General features: G+C 52.7%; 1 protein-coding gene across 1 annotated transcript; it reads right to left on the reverse strand.

The window, feature by feature from the left end:
• Positions 1-14,020: 14,020 nt before the first annotated feature.
• On the reverse strand, positions 14,021-17,427 carry SMIM45 (small integral membrane protein 45). Its single transcript, XM_054245002.2, has 2 exons — positions 17,143-17,427; positions 14,021-15,305 (listed from the first exon to the last, which is right to left on the reverse strand). The coding sequence occupies exon 2, from the start codon at positions 15,289-15,291 to the stop codon at positions 15,085-15,087; it is 207 nt and encodes a 68-aa protein (XP_054100977.1). The 5' UTR covers positions 15,292-15,305; positions 17,143-17,427; the 3' UTR covers positions 14,021-15,084.
• Between the last annotated feature and the right edge of the window lie 1,077 nt (positions 17,428-18,504).

Below are 18,504 nucleotides of genomic sequence, written 5' to 3' on the forward strand. Positions count from 1 at the left end.
AAACCTGGATTCCAATCAGCTTACTGCTACCAGCCAGCTTTGATGTGACTTTAGGCATGTCACAGGCTTTCCAAGACCAAATGAATGTCCAGCCCTTGTGTTGGCCTATTTAGTGTTCTGTGTAGGACTTCCATATGTACAAGGCTCCAACTTACCTTTCAGGATTAAAGGGCTGGAGGTGGGGGACCAAGAAAGAGACCTCCAGGTAAGGCACCTTTTAAGCAACAGATACCTTCCTAAAAGGCTGAGTATAAATGGATTTGGAAAGTCTCAGGTGAGGTCATTATCTCACATCCAGAGGAGGCTGCAGGGACTACTGTTAACAAATCACCACTTCCTAAAGTGCTAGTCAGTATTTTCACATAGGAGGTTTGCTTTTTTTTTTTTTTTTTTTGGAGATGGAGTTTTGCTCTGTTGCCCAGGCTGGAGTGCAGTGGCACAATCTTGGCTCACTGCAACCTCTGCCTCCCAGGTTCAAGCAATTCTCTGCTTCCGGAATAGCTGGAATTACAGGTGCCTGCCATCACCCTGGGCTAATTTTTTGTATTTTTAGTAGCGACGGGGTTTCACCATGTTGGCCAGGCTGATCTTGAACTCCTGACCTCGTGATCTACCCGCCTAGGCTTCCCTAAGTGCTGGGATTACAGGCGTGAGCCTCATCGCCTGGCTGGAGGCTTGCTTTTAAAGCTGGACTCACCTAGTGATCACCTGATTATTCCAGCTCTTCAGGGAACAAAGAAACAACCCCAGGAGATGCCAAAAGGAGGATTCACCAATTGCTCCTCCACAGGCTACCCCTATAAACCTTTCTTTTTCTCTTTTTTTTTTTTTTGAGACAGGGTCTTGCTCTGTCACCCAGGCTGGAGTGCAGTGGCTCCATCTTGGCTCATTGTGACCTCCACTTCCTGGGTTCAAGCATTTCTCCCACCTCAGCCTCCCCAGTAGCTGGGACTACAAATGCATGCCACCATGCCCTGCTAATTTTTTATTTGATTTTATCTTATTTTTTGAGACAGAGTCTCACTGTCACCCAGGCTGGAGTGCAGTAGCATGATCTAGGCTCACTGCAGCCTCCGCCTCCCAGGTTCAAGTGCTTCTTTTGCCTCAGCCTCCCAAGTAGCTGGAACTACAGGCATGTACCACCACGCCCGGCTAATTTTTGTATTTTTAGTAGAGACAGGGTATCAGCATGTTGGCCAGGCTGGTCTTGAACTCCTGACCTCAAGTGATCCACCTGCCTTGGCCTCCCAAAGTGCTAGGATTACAGGCATTAGACACTGCCCCTGGCCCTTATTTTTTATTTTTTGTAGAGACAGTCTCACCATGTTGCCCAAACTGGTCTTGAACCCCTGTGCTCAAGCAGTCCTCCCATCTCGGCCTCCCAAAATGCTGGGATTACAGGCATGAGCCACCACACCGGGCCAAAACCTTCTTTCTGATACTCTCCCTCAGCCTGACCTCAGACTGGCAGGTTAGAACCCAGCTCAGAGTACAGCCCCTATGTCCAGCCCTAAAACCTTATTTCCTTTTCTTCCAACCCATTCAACTCTGACCTTAGAGTCCTTTCTCCCTTTCCCAACCCATGCAAGCAAGATCCATCTCCAAGCTCGTACACCTCCACCCCCGCCCGCAGCCTAGTCCATCCCCAACCAAATTTCTGCATTTACCTTTGGATTCTGTGGCCAGGTCCAGTGTGGCAGGTTCTGTCGCTCCATCCGTGGAAGCATTAGTGTGGTCCAGGGCTGGGCCTTTGCATCTACTTGGCATCACCAGGCGTGTAGCAACGTCTGATATGGTCAGGTTATTAACACTGCCCAGTGTGTTCTTCCCAGTGGCTGGGTCTAGGTTTACTGGCCCAACCGAACCCACAGCCATGCCCATCCTGCTTGTGTCCAAAGCAAGAGAATTCATAGCCAAGCCCAGCTTGGTTCTGTTTGCTCTGGCCAAAGCCATGGCTGTTTCCAACCTAGTGGTGCCCACTGTCGTGGTGATTTTGTCCAGCTTGAGTGGGTCTGATGTTGCCGAATCCATGGCTGTGCCCTCTGTGTTCATATCTGGCTTGGCTGTGCTTCTTGTAGCCATGGCTTTGCCCAGCTTGTCTGGGTCCGAGGCTGTCAAATCCATGACCATGCCTGGCTTGGTTGTCCATACTGTAGTCAGATTCATGGCCGTGCCCGGCTTGATTGTGCCTGCTGTAGCCAAGTTCATGTCTTTGCCTGACTTGACTATCCCTCCCGAAGGCAAGTCTCTGGCTGCGCCCAGCTTGATATCCAGAGCAGGGAACTCTGTGCCTGTGTCCAGTCTGGATGTGTTTGGTGTGGCTAAGCTAGGTCTGTTGGTGGCCACTGTGGCTAAATGTCTGGCTGCGTCTGTCCTTGTGTCCACAGCAGTCAAATTCACAGCCTCAGTGGCCCTTTGGAGACGCCCCCGGGGTCTGGGGATCCCCCTGGCCCGGAGCTTGCCTTTTCCTGGAGAAGCTCTGGTAGGCGTGTGGGCAGTCGCTGAGGCAAGGTGCCCCTGGCCCATGGAGCCTGGCTCTGCCAGGACTGGTGTGCTCTGGGCTAACCGGGATTGGAAAGGTAAGGCCAGGTAGGAACTCACCAGGGGCTTCCCCGCGGCAGGTATCCTGCTGGATTTGGTCAGACCTGGGTTCTCAGGGCCCTTGGAGTGGGCCCTGCCCCCTGGCACTAGGGTCACAGGTGGCGAGCCTGGCAAGGACAGCCTACCTCCTTCATGGGGAGTTCCCAGGGTAGGCGACCCTTCCCAGTGAGAAAGTGGGTGATCCAGGGACTGTGCCTGGCTATTTTGACGGAGCGTCAAGGAGATGGAGCTGAGCTTCCTGGGTACAAGGCTGCTGGTGGGCAGGGGGCTCGAGGAAGCCCCCAGAGCAGTGACCATCTCCTGTGGGGGCATACTCTGGGTCCTGGCTCCAAGGCCCGGCCGGTTGGAGGTGTGTGGGATATGGCTTTGGGGGAAGGTGTCCAGATGGATGGTCTTTCTGAGGACAGGGGTGAGCTGGGCTCCCCCTCCAGGGAGTTTTGAGGGGCAGGTAGGGCGCCCCAGCACATGGCTACGGGAGAAAGAGGTTCTCGGGCCTGGAGCTCCGTGCGACTGCATCTCTGGAGGAGCAGGAGCAAAGTCGTGGTCTATCCAGGCCGTTTGTCTTTCCCTGAGGCAATCAACAGAGAGAAGGGGCCAGGCTAGGGCTGGAGGAGGCTGCATTGCACAGGGGTAGAAGTGGCAAGACTGCCTGGGGTAGGGAATGGGCACAAGGGGGTGTTGAAGATGAAGCTCAGGATTCTGGCTGTGATCTTAGGAGATGGGCCACTCCTCCCTGACACTCTGGACTCTATGTAACTCACCCTCTGGAACAAACTTGGTTTGGGTTTTTTTTTTTAACACAGCAGGCTGGGACCTGCAGCTTGGGGGACAAGGCCAGGGCTGGTGGGAGGAGCCAGTTCCAGAGGGCTCATGGGGAGGGGAGTGATCACATAGCCAGGTCCTTGAGGTCTGGACAGGGACAGGGAAGGCAGGACACCATATGGGGAGGGCATCACCCCTCACCGTGGTGCCCCCAGCCCCTCATCCCTCTCCAGCTATACATTTGTACCCAAGACTGCCCTGCAGCCCCGTGCACTCCTGCACCACCAAATACACTTGAGCACGCATGTTTGCCCTGCATTTAGCCACAAACAGCTCCCCTCAGTGTGCACACCCACACACAGAGAGCAGGCCAGAGGACAAGGTGTCCAAGGGTGTCACACAACCCCCATCCCCTCACTGCACTCCCATCTTCCATGGACTGCCTGGTCCTGTTCCCCCCATGCCCCCCACACAAACACCTACCTTGATGAGAGAACAAGAAGGATCCAGTGGGTCCAGGAAGCTGAGACCCATGCAGGCTCCTCACCTCCCTTGCACCCAGAGACTGGTCATGGTGGCCGGCTTAGGGGCCTTGTCCCTCTGGTCCTCTCCTCAGGTCCTGCTCAGCCTCCAGGCCACAGTGCTCAGGCACAGGGCTCAGCCCTCTGCTGACTGTCCCACCAGCTACATCCCCAGAGACTGGGCTGGGCTGGGCTCTGGCACAGGGAGGGACTGGCTTCCTAGGAGTGGGCGGCTGTGAATGGCTGCTCTGAGCCTCTGGAATCCTGAAGAGCCATGGGAGGCTGGTAACAGCCAGGCTGGCACTCACGGCCACCTGCGGGTTGGTTCCCTGCAGCCTGCCCTCCCCAAATTTGCTCTGCCTCCCACGGACTCTGATGCCTGGGGAGTGAGTCTGCAGTAAAAACAGGGGTACTCCAAATATGGCTGCACTCTGGTGGTCCCAGCACCAATCTGTCTCTGGCTCTCCCTCTGTGCCCTTCAGGCCCTGTTCAGCTCTGCAACCCTCAGGCCATCTTGCCCATTCACCTGGTCTTTCCTCAAGTGGGCTGGAGTTCCTGGAGGCTAGAGCTCCTTCAACAACTATTTCCTGAGCCCCAGCTTGCTCCAGCCAGACCCTGTACCCAGCCCCTAAGGGTGTGAAGGAGACTCCTAGGTTTGCCCCTGAGGGGACCACAAAGCTACCCAGCCTGGCTGTGGCAATGCAGACTCTTAGCAGCACCTGCCTGCTGATGGATGGGAGCCCTCTTCTGTGTTCCCACAGCCCCTGGTGCCTCTGTCATAGCATTGGTGACAATAATGATGGTGTTGATAAGAGCTACCATTTCCTGAGCACTTGCTCTGTGCCCGGCACCATGCCAGGGCTGGGCAGAGCTCACGGTCTGCTAGGAAGATGGGTATGTAAACAGATCCTATAGTACTATCCTCTACAGTGATGGCAGACATCCTCTGAGCACTCACCCTGAGTCAGGAACTGGGCTAAGCATTCTCCTGGCATCTCCTTTCATCTCCGCCTCGTCACCTGCTTTTTGCCAAGGAGGACATTGCAACCCACACAACACTGTGTTATCTGGTCTGCTCTCCTGTGTATCTCTCTCTTTAGCGAGTGAGCTTCTTGAGCTGCGCTGGGCGATAGAACTTTTGGTGATAATGGAAATGTTCTATATCTGTGCTCTCCAATACAGTAGCCACTAGCCACAGATGGCTACCGATCACTTAAAATATGGCTACAGTGACCAGGAACTGGATTTTTTTTTTTTTTTGAGATGGAGTTTTGCTCTGGTTACCCAGACTGGAGTGCAATGGCACGATCTCGGCTCGCCGCAACCTCCGCCTTCTGGGTTCAAGCAATTCTCCTGCCTCAGCCTCCCGAGTAGCTGGGACTACAGGCGCGCACCACCATGCCCAGCTAATTTTTGTATTTTTAGTAGAGATGGGGTTTCACCTTGTTGACCAGGATGGTCTCGATCTCTTGACCTCGTGATCCACCCGCTTCGGCCTCCCAAAGTGCTGGGATTATAGGCGTGAGCCACCGTGCTCGGCCAAGGAACTGGATTTTTAACTTTATTTTATTTTAATTTGTGGCTACCATATTAGACAGCTCACTTCTGTTTTGTTTGGTTGTTGTTATTGTTAGTTTTTTTGAACAAGGTTTCTTTTTTCTTTTCTTTTCTTTTTTTTTTTTTTTTGAGATGAGTTTTGCTCTTGTCATCCAGGCTGGAGTGCAGTGGCACAGTCTCAGCTCACTGCAACCTCTGCCTCCTGGGATCAAGCAATTTTCTTGTCTCAGCCTCCCGAGTAGCTGGGATTACAGGCGCCCACGACCACGTCTGGTTAATTCTTGTATTTTTGGTAGAGACACGTTTTTTCACCATGTTGGCCAGGCTGGTCTTGAACACCTGACCTCAGATGATCAGCCCGCCTTGGCCACCCAAAGTTTTGGGATTACACTGTGAGCCATGATGCCCAGCTTGAACAGAATTTTACTCTGTTGCCCAGGCCGGAAGACAGTGGTACCACCATGTGATTTTCCCACTTCTGTCTCCAGAGTAGCTGAAACCACAATTTTTATTTTTTGTAGAGATGGTGGGGGTGGGTCTCCCTATGATGCCCAGCTGGTCTCAAACTCCTGAGCCCAAGCAGTACTCCTGCCTCCACCTCCCAAAGTGCTGGGATTACAGTCATGAGTCACTGTGCCCAGCCAACAGCTCAATTCTGAAGGGCCTGGATCTTCTTCTCTGAGCCCCAGGGCTTGGCAAGAATCAACTTCAGTAAGTTCCTTTTACTTGAGAGTCTTACTGTATCACCCAGGCTGGAGTGCCATGGCGCCATCTTGGCTCATTGCCACCTCTGCCTCCTGGGTTCAAGCCTCAGGATTCTCCTGCCTCAGCCTCCTGAGTAGCTGGGATTACAGGCGTGTGCCACCACACCCAATTTTTGTATTTTTAGTAGAGATAGGGTTTCACCATGTTAGCCAGGCTAGTCTCAAACTCCTGACCTCAAGTGATCCACTCGCCTCATCCTCCCAAAGTGCTGGGATTACAGGAGTGAGCCACCATGTCCGACCAGCAAGTTTCTTTGAAAGAAATAATGAATGAATGAATGATTGAATGTTAACTGTGTGGGCCTAGCACCCATCCCTCTTCTTATCTTTTCTCTCCCCTTATAGCTTTAGGTTCTCAAACTTGGCTGGGCTCTGGTTACCAAGGCAACCTGCTGGGATCCCAGTGGATGGGGAAGGGGAGCTGTCTGAAGCTTCCTTGGTTTGAGGCCCTGAGGACTAGCCTGACTTAAGGAAGAACAGAGGGTGCTGGGAAGGAGAGGGCATAGCTCTGCCTGGACAGATTGAGGCAAGGGAGTTTTTTCTGGGCCCAGCCCCATTGGATTACATGATCTCTGTGAGATAAGCAGCCTTGGACAGGAATCAGAAGCCCTGGGTTCTCTCCCCACTTTGGCCAGTGATTCACCAGATTCACTTGTGCTTCTGGGACTCAGTTGCCTTTTAAAATAGGGATCAGGCTGGGCCTAGTGGCTCACGCACTTTAGGAGGCTGAGGCAGGTGGATCACAAGGTCAGGAGATCGAGACCATCCTCATTAACACAATAAAGCCCCGTCTCTACTAAAAATACAAAAAATTAGCCCGGCACGGTGGTGTGCGCCTGTAATCCCAGCTATTCGGGAGGCTAAGGCAGAAGAATTGCTTGAACCCAGGAAATGGAGGTTGTAGCGAGCTGAGATCGCGCCACTGCACTCCAGCCTGGTGACAGAGTGAGACTCCGTCTTGAAAAATAAATAAATAAATACATTAAATTAAATTAAATAGGGATCAGATGCCCTCATGTGGTCGGTCTCTTCCACTTCAAGATCTAGAATTCTGTCTTGCTCCCTGCCAGGCTATTAGGGCCTTGAGAGCAAGGCCCGAGTCTGTTCATCTCTGCATCCTCCTGCCCATCTACTCTGCTTAGAGGAAGCTGCCTGTCCAGCCAAGGTTTAGCTGCCCTCTAGGGGACCAAAGTGACAGTGGCCATCTCCCATCTACACATATCGTGCTTTCCCATTAAAGGAAAGATCCGTAGGCCTGGAATTGGCCTCAGAGAACAGAGGCCTCCACTCAACCACGAAACCATTGTGGTGGCCTCCCAGACAAGTGGCATAGGCTCAGGAGTCTTTCAAGGCTGGGTTTGTTACAATTATGTGATTTTAAACAAGTCAGTCTCCCTGAGCTCCCATTTCATCTGTAAAACAGAGACTATATCAGTCAGGATGAGTTAAGTTATGCTGCAGTAACAACCACTCCCAAATCCCAATGGCTGATTAACACGTTGATTTTTTTTTTTTTTTTTTGAGACAGGGTCTTACTCTGTCACCTAAGACTACAGGCATGTAGTCCCATGCCCAGCTAATTTTTCTTTTTCTTTTTCTTTTTTTTTTTTTGGTGGGGGGAGATGGAGTTTTGTTCTTGTTGCCCAGGCTGGAGTGCAATGGTATGATATCAGCTCACTGCAAATTCACCTCCCAGTTTCAAGTGATTCTCCTGCCTCAGCCTCCCAAGTAGCTGGGATTACAAGCATGTGCCACCATACCTGACTAATTTTGTATTTTTAGTAGAGATGGGGTTTCACTATGTTGGTCAGGCTGGTCTCGAACTTCTGATCTCAAGTGATCCACCTTCCTCGGCCTCCAAAGTGCTAGGATTATAGGCATGAGCCTATAATCCGTGCCTGGATTAACTTCTCTAAGTTTTGTAGACACAGGGTTTTGCCATGTTACCCAGGCTGGTCTCTAACTCCTGGCTTCAAGCAATCCTCCCACATCAGCCTCCCAAAGTATGGGGACTATAGGCTTGAGCCACCATGTCCAGCTGCAACAATACATTGATTCTCATCCATGTCTTGTGTCCACAGTAATTTGAGTCCACTAAGGCTTTGCTCTGTGCCCTCTTCCCTCTGGGACCCAGGCTGCCTTCTAGTGCATTGCTAGTCATGTGGCAGAGGGAAGGAGGGAATGACACATTGTGGGCTAGCCATTAAATGCTTCAAACTGTACTCACTTCTAATTACAACTAATTGGCCAGAACTAGTCCTAAGGCCTCACCCGCCACAAGGAAGCAGGAAAGTTTAATCCTACCATGTGCTGACAGTGGAAGAGCCAGAAACTTTTGGTGAACAGTAGTGAGGACCCAGTTGCACGGTTGCTATAAGAATGCAATAGGACCAGGCGCGGTGGCTCACGCCTGTAATCCCAGCACTTTGGGAGGTTGAGGTGGGTGGATCACCTGAGGTCAGGAGTTCGAGGCCAGCCTGGCCAACATGCTGAAACCCTGTCTCTACTAAAAATACAAAAATTAGCCGGACATGGTGGTGGGCACCTATAATCCCAGCTACTCAGGAGACTGAGGCAGGAGAATCACTTGAACTTGGGGAGGTTGCAGTGAGCTGAAATCACGCCATTGTACTCCAGCCTGGGCGACAAGAGCTAAATTCTCACACACACACACACACACACACACACACACACACACACACAAATACAGCAGGGGCAGAGCATGGTGGTTCACACCTGTAATCCTAGCACATTGGGAGGCCGAGGCAGGCAGATGACCTGAGGTCAGGAGTTCAAGACCAGCCTAGGCAACATGGCAAAACCCCATCTCTACTAAAAATACAAAAACTACCTGGGCATGGTGGTAGGTGCCTATAATCCCAACTACTCAGGAGGCTGAGGCAGAAGAGTTGCTTGAACCGAGGTGGGGAGGTTGCAGTGAGCCAAGATCGCACCACTTCACTGCAGCATGGGTGAAAGAGTGAAACTCCATCTCAAAACAACAAACAAAAATGCAATGGGGAATTGCTAGTCCATGAGCTCAGTCCATGTGAGCCGTTCAAATTGTTGCCTGGGCACTCTGATTTCCTTTTTTATGTACCCTCCATGATTTCCTCTGACTTCCCCATCAGTTCCAGCTGTTTATAGCTGCAGAAATAGAAGGAAGTGGACTTGCCAAGGTTCACACAGTGAATCAGTACTTGGACACCCAGGTCCCCAGACTCCAAATACTGAGCCCCTCGCACCTTATAAGGGAGGGAGAAAAAAGCTCTGTCTGCCAGGGGTTCTCTATAAGGGTGGTTGACTGAGACTGTCATAGTCTTTTGAGGGGGCCTGAAGTCTTTGCCCTTCTCCCAAAGCTGATCTCTCGGCCTTCTGAAGCCCTTCCGGCTCAGCCAGTGTGGAGAACTGAGGGGGCGGAACAATGAGGAGCCTGTGCCACTCGCCAGGCCTGGAGTCCGAACATTGCAGCCATTCCTACTCAGGGACCCTGCACATTCCCGCCCCCTGTCCTGTTCTGGGTCAAACCCTGACACACCTGCCCTTCCCCATCCTGACAGCTCCCAGATGGTGGGAAAGCTCCCAGGACTATGCAAAACCTCTCAAAGCATTTTAAAAACCTGCACACAGCCTGACGCCCAGGAAATTTCCAAGCCTTTCTGAAATCATGGTCTCTAAGCAGACAGGCAACCCCTGGCAGGACTTCCAAAGAAACTAACCCCATTCTTGCAACAAGCAAGCTTTCAAGGAGGCCCTGCCCAGTGCCAGGCAGGCTGCAGGCCAAGATGAGATGATGTGGTCACTGCTCTCCACCGATGTGGACAAAATCACAACACAAGATTAGCGTTGTAATGAGGAAAGCTTCTGGTGGGGCCAGGGAAGGCTTCCTGGAGGAGGTGGTAATGGGAAGGTCATCAGGTTCTCTGCCTGGGTCTAAACCTTCCTTGAATAGCCACCTTCTGGTTGCTCAGTCCCCCTGCCCTCCTGCCACTGGCTCACTTGCATTCTCTGTTTCAGCCACACCACTCACAATCCTCAAAAAGGACTAGGTTCTCTCTGGCCTCCATGGCTTAACCCTTGCAGCCTTCTTTTCCCTTTGCAGGGGAAGCTCTTATTCCACCTCCAGAACCCAGATTAATAGTCGTATCTCCAGGAAGCCTTCCTTGACAACCCCCTTCCCCAAGAGTTAGGTACTTCTGTTCCATTTTTAGTTCTGTACTTCTCTTGCTGCGGTAGTTTTATGATGTGTCTTTTGGCCTGGCACAGTGGCTCACACCTGTAATCCCAGAGGCCTAGGTGGACAGACTGCTTGAGGTCAGGACTTCGAGACCAGCCTGAACAACATGGTAAAACCCTGTCTCTACTAAAAATACAAAAATGAGCTGGGCATGGTGACATGTGCTTGTAGTCCTAGCTTCTTGGGAGGCTGAGGTTTGAGGATCGCTTGAACCTGGGAGGTGGAGGTTGCAGTGAGCTGAGATCACACTACTGCACAAGACTCCCTCTCAAAAATAAATAAATAGGCTGAGTGTGGTGGCTCACGCCTGTAATCCCAGCACTTTGAGAGGCTGAGGCGGGTGGATCACGAGGTCAGGAGATTAAGACCATTCTGGCCAATTTGGTAAAACGCTGTCTCTACTGAAAATACAAAAATTAGCCGCGCTAATTTTTGTATTTTCAGTAGAGACGGGGTTTCAGTGCACCTATAGTCCTGGCTACTCGGGAGGCTGAGGTAGGAGAATCGCTTGAACCCGGGAGGCAGAGGTTGCAGTGAGCCGAGATCCGGCCACTGCACTCTAGCATGAGCAACAGTGAGACTCCATCTCAAAATAAAAATAAATAGTTTGTCTATTTATACCTCTGTAACCTCCAATTTGTGAGCTCTTCTGATGCAAGGACATCTTCTTTGCCATTACATTCTTGGTGCCAGGCCTAGGTATGTGACATGTCTCTGCAGGGTTCAAGAGGACAGCTATATGATACATGGCGTTTATACTGTGCTTTCTTCCCCACTGTCTCCTTCAACATTCGCCACCACCCAGTGATGGAGGTAGGGCAGGAGTGATATGAAAATGAGCAGGGCTCTACGGAGAACCTAACAATAGCTGAGCGCAAGGCCAGACACTGGCAGGGGACATCTGTGTGGGATGTAATCATCTGAGATTCTCCGTGCCTGACATAGAAATGTTTGGCGAATCAGTTGTGTTTCTGAGAGCTCAGGAAACTTGCCCAAGGATATGCAATTTAAATAAATGGCCTGACCTCGAATTGCTCCCAGCCCAGTCCTCTGGCATGCCCTGGCAGATGGAAAAAAAATCCTGCCTCTACAGGCAATGGCCTGTTTCTGTAGGCTCTGCCATCTGAAACCTTCCCTCCCCTCCACTGTGTTGCTTTTACTATCCCATCTGAGACATTTCTTTTTCATATTTAGAACCTGAAAAAGGCTGGGTGCTGTGGCTCATGCCTGGAATCCCAGCACTGTGGAAGGCCAAGGCAAGTGGACTACCTGAGGTCAGGAGTTCGAGACCAGTCTGACCAACATGACAAAACCTCATCTCTACTAAAAATACTAAATTAGTTGGGCATGATGGTGCGTGCCTGTAATACCAGCTACTGGCAGGAGAATCGCTTGAACCTGGGAGGTGGAGGTTGCAGTGAGCTGAGATCATGAATTGCACTCCAGCCTGGGCTCTTGTTAGAGCAAAACTGTGTCAAAAAAAAAAAAAAAACAACAGAAAAAAATTGTCTTTCATGAAGAGTGAGTCTCTTCCATCACATAACAAGAAAACAATGGGCTGGGTGTGGTGGCTTATGCCTCTAATCCCTTGGGAGGTGGGAGGATTGCTTGAGCTCAGGAGTCTATGATCAGCCTGGGCAACAGAGCTGATCATTTCTAAAACAGAAAAGAAAACCATCTCTTTGTGTTTCCCCTTTCCCTCTGGCTGCCAGGAGGCTGAGAGACAACAGCATTACAGTAGGAGTCAGAGTTAAAACATTTCCTCCTTACTTCCATGTTATGTGACTCCTTCAACTGAAACATTCTTGAATCTTTTAGGTGAAGAACAGGTGTAAATAAACATTTATATAATGAGCCCAGGGGAGACGTCTGGGACAGGATCCAGGTTGGAGAGCAGAGGGCTTAGAAGAATCTTTCACCCTCCCCGAGACTCAGACTCTGTCGGCAGCCTAGGGTGAGAAATCTTGTTGCAGCCCTTGAATGGAGGTGGCCCTCCTGAGAAGAGGACTGGCCACCTCAAGGCCAGGGAGGGGTCACAGTCAACACCCTCCCTCCCTAGGCTGTGAAGCTCATTTACACTTCAGATTCTGTGTGGCTAGAATTTTTATTTTTAAGGAGGAGTCAGAAAAGTAGTGTCTAGCATGAAATCTCCTGACTGGTGAATGTTGGCAACTAATTTGCATTTTTTCAAAACACTATGTAGGACAAATCAAACTTGGCTGTAGGCCAGATTGCACAGAGGCCCTCCCTTGCTCAGCCAGTGGAGCCTAATCTACCTCCAAAACACTCCGTTGAGGTCAGGCTGGGGGTGGGGGAGTTTACATCATTTCTCCTGAAACCTGCCTTTTCTTCTCCCTACGTCCCAAGGGATCTGCCTTGTTCTGAGATGACCCATGCTGGACCACTCACAGGACACTGCCTCAGCCTTGGACGACTGGCCTAATATGGACACTTGACCTAAAATGAGACAAGGAATCCCACTCCTGAGACATCTGCACTGGGGACAGAGCGAGGGACTGGTAATTCCCATGGCTGGTGCTGTGAGATACAGAACTTGCCAGCAGTTGGCTGCTGTGTGTTCCATGCTGAGGGCGTGATAGCGGTGACTAACAAGAGAAAGAATCCTGCAGGGTCAGCATGCCTGGCTCTAGTTGTCCTAAGTCCACCACTACTTTCCTGTCCTAAAGGGCCAGAACACCCCAGTGTCCTCATGGTATCTGGCCTAGTTGTCCAAGCTAAGTGAGTCAGGTTTCTGGTCCTTGCAATGATCACTCCTAACTAGATCTGTTTGGGCCCTTTTCAGTCCTGCCTCTGACCATGGCTGGGAAAGTTTTCTGATGAACGGGAGCTGTACAGAGCTTCTACTCCCAGCCTCACACCCCTAACTCTCTGAGAAACTAAGGCAGTTTGGCCGGGCATGGTGGCTCATGCCTGTAATCCCAGCAATTTGAGAGGCCAAGACAGACAGATCGGTTGAGGTTAGGAGTTTGAGACCAGCCTGGCCATCATGTTGAAACCCCATCTCCATTAAAATTTTAAAAATTAGCTGGGTGTGGTGGCAGGTGCCTGTAATCTCAGCTACTTGGGAGGCTGAGGCAGGAGAATCACTTGAACCTGGGAGGCAGAGGTTGCAGTGAGCCGAACTCATCCCATTGCATTCCAGCTGAAAAGAATTGGACTCTTTTCATTTTCATGTTGGTCAGGCTGGTCTTAAACTCCTGACCTCAAGTGATCCACCCACCTTGGTCTCCCAAAGTGCTGGGAATACAGGCGTTAGCCACCATGCCCAGCCCAGTTAACATTTTTGATTGTCCTAACAGGAGAGGGGGCAAGTGCAACTGGCATCTACTGGGTAGAGATCAGGGGTGATAAATATCCTCCAATGGGCAGCACAGCCCTCTACAAACAAGAGTGATTTGGTCCAAAATGTCAGTACTGCTGCTCTTAGGAAGCCCCAGCCTACCTTCCCTGAGATTTGGTGTTCCCATCCCTAACGCGGACTATGGAGCTGTCATATTTTTCGTGAGAACCCAGTGAGTTGACAGACATGATCCTCCTTTCAGGAAAAGACACAATCCTGCAGAGATCATCATGGAGGGTTTATTATTGGGAATAAGTTAACATGGAAGCCCCAGCGAAGCGGGGTGGGGTGAGGTGAGACAGGTTGCCAATCTGTGTCCAAAATGGGACGACACAGGCTCCACACAGGAGGAGGGCTCCAGGGTGAGCATGGCATCTGGCAGGGCCTGGCTCAAGGGACCTGGGCTTGGCCCCAGAAGTATGGCACAGGACGGAGAGGGAGGGCAGGGGTTCCTGCCAGCTACCTCAGTCTTGGGGAGGGGGAAGGGCTAGGGAAGTCCAGCAGAGGGAGGGAGTTAGGACCCATATGGATAGTCCTCACACAGCCCATGGAGCTCACCCTGTTTCTATCACCTCCTACCCTGCCTGGAGCCCCCATGCTCTCACATATATGCATCTCACCTCCCCACGCTTGCCCACTCCCCCCAGACTTTTTTTCTCTCTCTTTCCTCCCCAACCCTCTCTTCCCCCACGGTCTTACCCCTCTGCATGCCCCCACCACACAGCCTCACCAGTTCCAAGCCTGAGCCCTGTGGAGTGTGGCTGGGCTGGCCCAAGCTGGCATCCCTTCAAGCGAGGTTCTTAGGTTCTCTCCCTGGGTTAGCTTCCATGCCTCCTGCCTAAAGCTGCAGCGCTGGTGCCAGTGAGCGGAGGCAGGGGAGCTAAGTGGGGAAACTAGGTACTCCATGAAGAAATGAGGGCTTGGGAGGCTCAGGACAGGCAACTATTGCCATGCCTGACTCTAGTAGGGGGCAGAGTGCTGCGCAGCATAAAGGCACTGGGGTCCAGCAAAGGATGCCCCTGAGCTGGGGAGAGTGGGCTCTAGTGACACGGAGGGCAAACCCTGGGCCGGCGGCAGCAACTCGTCCAGGTACCCGGGTGCCCCAACACCACTGCCTGCGTCCTCCCAGAGCACCTGGGGCCCCTGCTGGGAAGTCCCAGGCTGCAGAGGGATGGCACAGAGGGCCAAGAGGCCGGCCTCCCTCTGCCTTGGGGGTCTCCGGGCTGGGCGGGCTGGGGGAAGGCACCCGGTGCTGCCCGCCGGTCCCCTTCGCGAGTCGGCTCAGACCTCGGGGCCGCCGAAGGCCAGGTTGTCGCGCACCATCAGCGTCTTGCGGAGGTCGCGGTCCACCAGGGGGCGCTGCATGCGCCACTTGTGCGCCTCCTGCAGACCCGGCTCGAAGTAGTAAATGCAGGCGCCGAAGCCCACCAGAATGAGGACGGAGATGACCAAGTAGACCGGCACGAACCAGTCCAGGAAGTGCGGCATTGCGGCGGCCTTGGCTGCGGAGACACAGGGTGGGTGAGGGCCAGCAGAGGTGCCCCTTGTCCCGCCCACCCAGAGGGAGACCTGCAGGCTTCACAGAACCAGAGGCCCAAGCATCACTTTTACAGATGGGGAGACTGACGTCCAGAACAGCAAGGGCGGGTGAATGGCTGATCAAGACCACATGGTGACTCCTGGTCAAGCACAGAGAGTCTCCACGCCATGGGGACACCCAGCTCCTATTCACCCTTTAAGAAGGAGACTTAGGCCAGGCATGGTGGCTCATGCCTGTAATCCCGGCACTTTGGGAGGCCAAGGCAGACGGATCACTTGAGGTGAGGAGTTTGAGACCAGCCTGACCAACATGACAAAACCTCATCTCTACTAAAATTACAAAAATTAGCCGGGCATGGTGGCATTCGCCTGTAATCCCAGCTACTTGGGAGGCTGAGGCAGAAGAATCTCTTCAGCCTGCAAGATGGAGGTTGCAGTGAGCCGAGATAGCACCACTGCACTCCAGCCTGAGTGACAGAGTGAGACTGTTTCAAAAGAGGAAAAAAAAATTATAATCTCCTCCAGGGATAGGATGACGCAGGCCCATTGAACCCACCCCCAACATTCCCTAGTTATAAGAAAGGGGGGGGGGGGGTGAGGAGCCTGCCTGCCCAGCAGGGAGAGCACTATCTGAGTACTTCCACAAACCTCACAACAGACCTATGGGGCAAGTGTCACTATGCACATTTTACAGATGAAGAAACTGAGGCCCAGACAGGCTCACTAACTTGCCTTGGGTTACTCAACTGGAAAGCGGCAGAGCTAGACTCCAAACCCCAGCGATGTCCTGAGGCTTTCACCCTCCAGGACAGGGAAAGGCACATGAGCAGGATGAAATGAGAAGACGCCCACTTTGCTTCTGGGAATTGAAGCAGGGGGATAAATGGAAAGAACTCCAGGCAGGTTGGAGAGATGCCCTAGCTCCTCTGACTTCTGTCTCCAAACTCCTGCTCCTCTTGTCTCTCTACTCCCTGGTGGGACTCTAGTCCCAGGTGGGACTGTGAGGGGAGCTATGGCCCCAGGGGAGGGAGGGATGCTGCTTTCTGACCTACATCCATTCAGAGCCCCTCTCCTACCCTCGAAGTCCTCACTGGCTATTCTGAGGCACTGACAATGTCTCAAAGTGCCCTATTTGTGGAGGAGTAAAATGAAGAGTGCACTGATTGTCCAAAGTGACTAGCGTAGCCAAGGCAGGGGAGCTTATAGGACCCAGCACCTCTTAACCAGCTGCCTTTCTGGGGAGGCGGAGAGAGTACAGGATTGCCTGGTGCTGCCAGGGCTGGCAAAGGTAGGGAAGGAGCTCCCAGGCAGGGAAGCTGCTCCAGACTGACCTGTGTCCAAGGTGACTCATGCCCCCTGCCCAGGCCCAGCCAGGCCCCCAAACATGCGAATGGGGGACTGGGGCAGAACAGAAGCCATTTCAGCTGCAATGCTAGGGGCTGTGGAATAGAGACCAGGGGCCCCCAACCTCTCCAGCCCTGTGCACAAAATCCCAGGCATTCTGAGGCTGACTGAGGATCCCTCAGTTTCTTCCTGATTTCTCAGGGAACTGGCCTAGGTGGAAAATCAACACACTCACTGGCCTCCTGTGTGACCTTGGCCCCTTCTTCACCCTCTCTGGGCCTCAGGGTTCCCTGTGCACAGTGACAGGGTGGAGAGAAGGTTGCCAGATGATCTACATGGAATTTTACAGCCTCATTTCAGCCAAAGTCCTGAGACAGTATGAGTTTGCAGAGCCCCTCTCCCAGCCTCCCAAGCCATTGGCACCATTTGGTGCCCTCTGTGTGCCCAAAGACCCACCTCACGCCCTGCAGATGCCAGTTCCGGGGTCTCTGTGCTGAGCACACCGCCTCAGCCTGAGCAGCTCAGCGTTGGCCCGTGGACTCATTCGCAGCTGCTGTCCCCAAAGACACTGCCATCTGCGGCCGCCCTGGATGCTGGAGGCAGAGATAGGGCAAGGCCAATGCTCCCCACGGGAGATGGAGCTTCTCACACCCAGGAACTCTGAGTGGGCCAGGAGGGGGCAGTCCTGGACCAGCTCAGAATCCTGGGACCTCTCCCTGCCCATCAGAGACCCTCCCCACTAATCCCCACTCTCAGGATGGCAGGAGGTGGGACCTGTCTCAGCCAATCAGCAGCCTGGCAGAGCAAGGGCTTTATCCTCTGTTGTCCTGGCAACCAGCCTTCTCTTCTGGATCCCTGGTACTGTGCACGTGGTACAGCAGATGACAGGGCGGCAGGACGGGGGGAATGCGGGGAGGACAAGTCACCCAGCAGGCTGCTGCATCCCAAGCCTAGTGGGCCTAGAGAGGAGAGGATCGTGGCTGATACTCTAAGGGATTGAGCACTTGGGAGCAGGGAGAGACTGGGTCCTTAGCAAGTGGGTAGGGACACAGAATCAGTGACTAGCAGAGCAGAGCCAAGGGGATTATATGTTATAGAAAAAAGAACTAAGACCAAGACTGAGCACACATTGGCTCAAACATTTACTATGTACCAGATACTGTTTTCAATGCTTTGATTATATTAACTCATTTGATTCTCACTCACTGATACACAGCAAGAAGGTAGCAATGCCAGGGTCAGAGCCCTAGCCTGGCTTCATGACCTCGCAAGTAGCTGCCCCTCCCCATTCTGCCTCATCTCCCCCCACAGCACCCCCAGCTGGTGTAGAGCCAGCATAGGCACTGCGCACTCCCATCTGCCAGGCTAGCCCCACATATCACTTCCTGCAGTACTCCCAGCTCAATTGGTGTTGAGACCCCATTTTGGGATGAGGCAGAAAGGTGAAGCTGCTGGCCTTTCCCTTCTCCCAGAACCCTCAGCTTCTCAGTGACTAAGCTGGAATTCAAAGCCAAGGGCTGACCTTGGGGGTGGGGTCCACCTCCCCAAGCATGGATCCCCCCCACCTGCCTGTGCCATAGACAAGGTGCCTGCAATGTATGGAGAGCTATTGTCTCAGGAGGAGAGCGCAGCCCAGGGGCCCATGGGGTAGGGTGGGGAAGAGGCTTCCAGGAACCACCTCCCTCCAGAATCTGTTCCCAGAAACCTGGGGATGGGGAGTGGGGAAAGGCTCTGGGTGAGGTGGCTTCAGGACCTAGGTCCCCCACCACAGACACCTCTGGGGAACATCTAGGGGCTCTTCAAGTATGACAGGTCCTT

Source organism: Callithrix jacchus, chromosome 1 (assembly GCF_049354715.1).
Source record: "Callithrix jacchus isolate 240 chromosome 1, calJac240_pri, whole genome shotgun sequence".
NCBI lineage: Eukaryota > Metazoa > Chordata > Mammalia > Primates > Cebidae > Callithrix > Callithrix jacchus.

What these genes read in the sequence shown, in the direction of transcription:
- SMIM45 (XM_054245002.2), bottom strand. Translation starts at nt 15,291, where the DNA reads ATGCCGCACTTCCTGGACTGGTTCGTGCCGGTCTACTTGGTCATCTCC.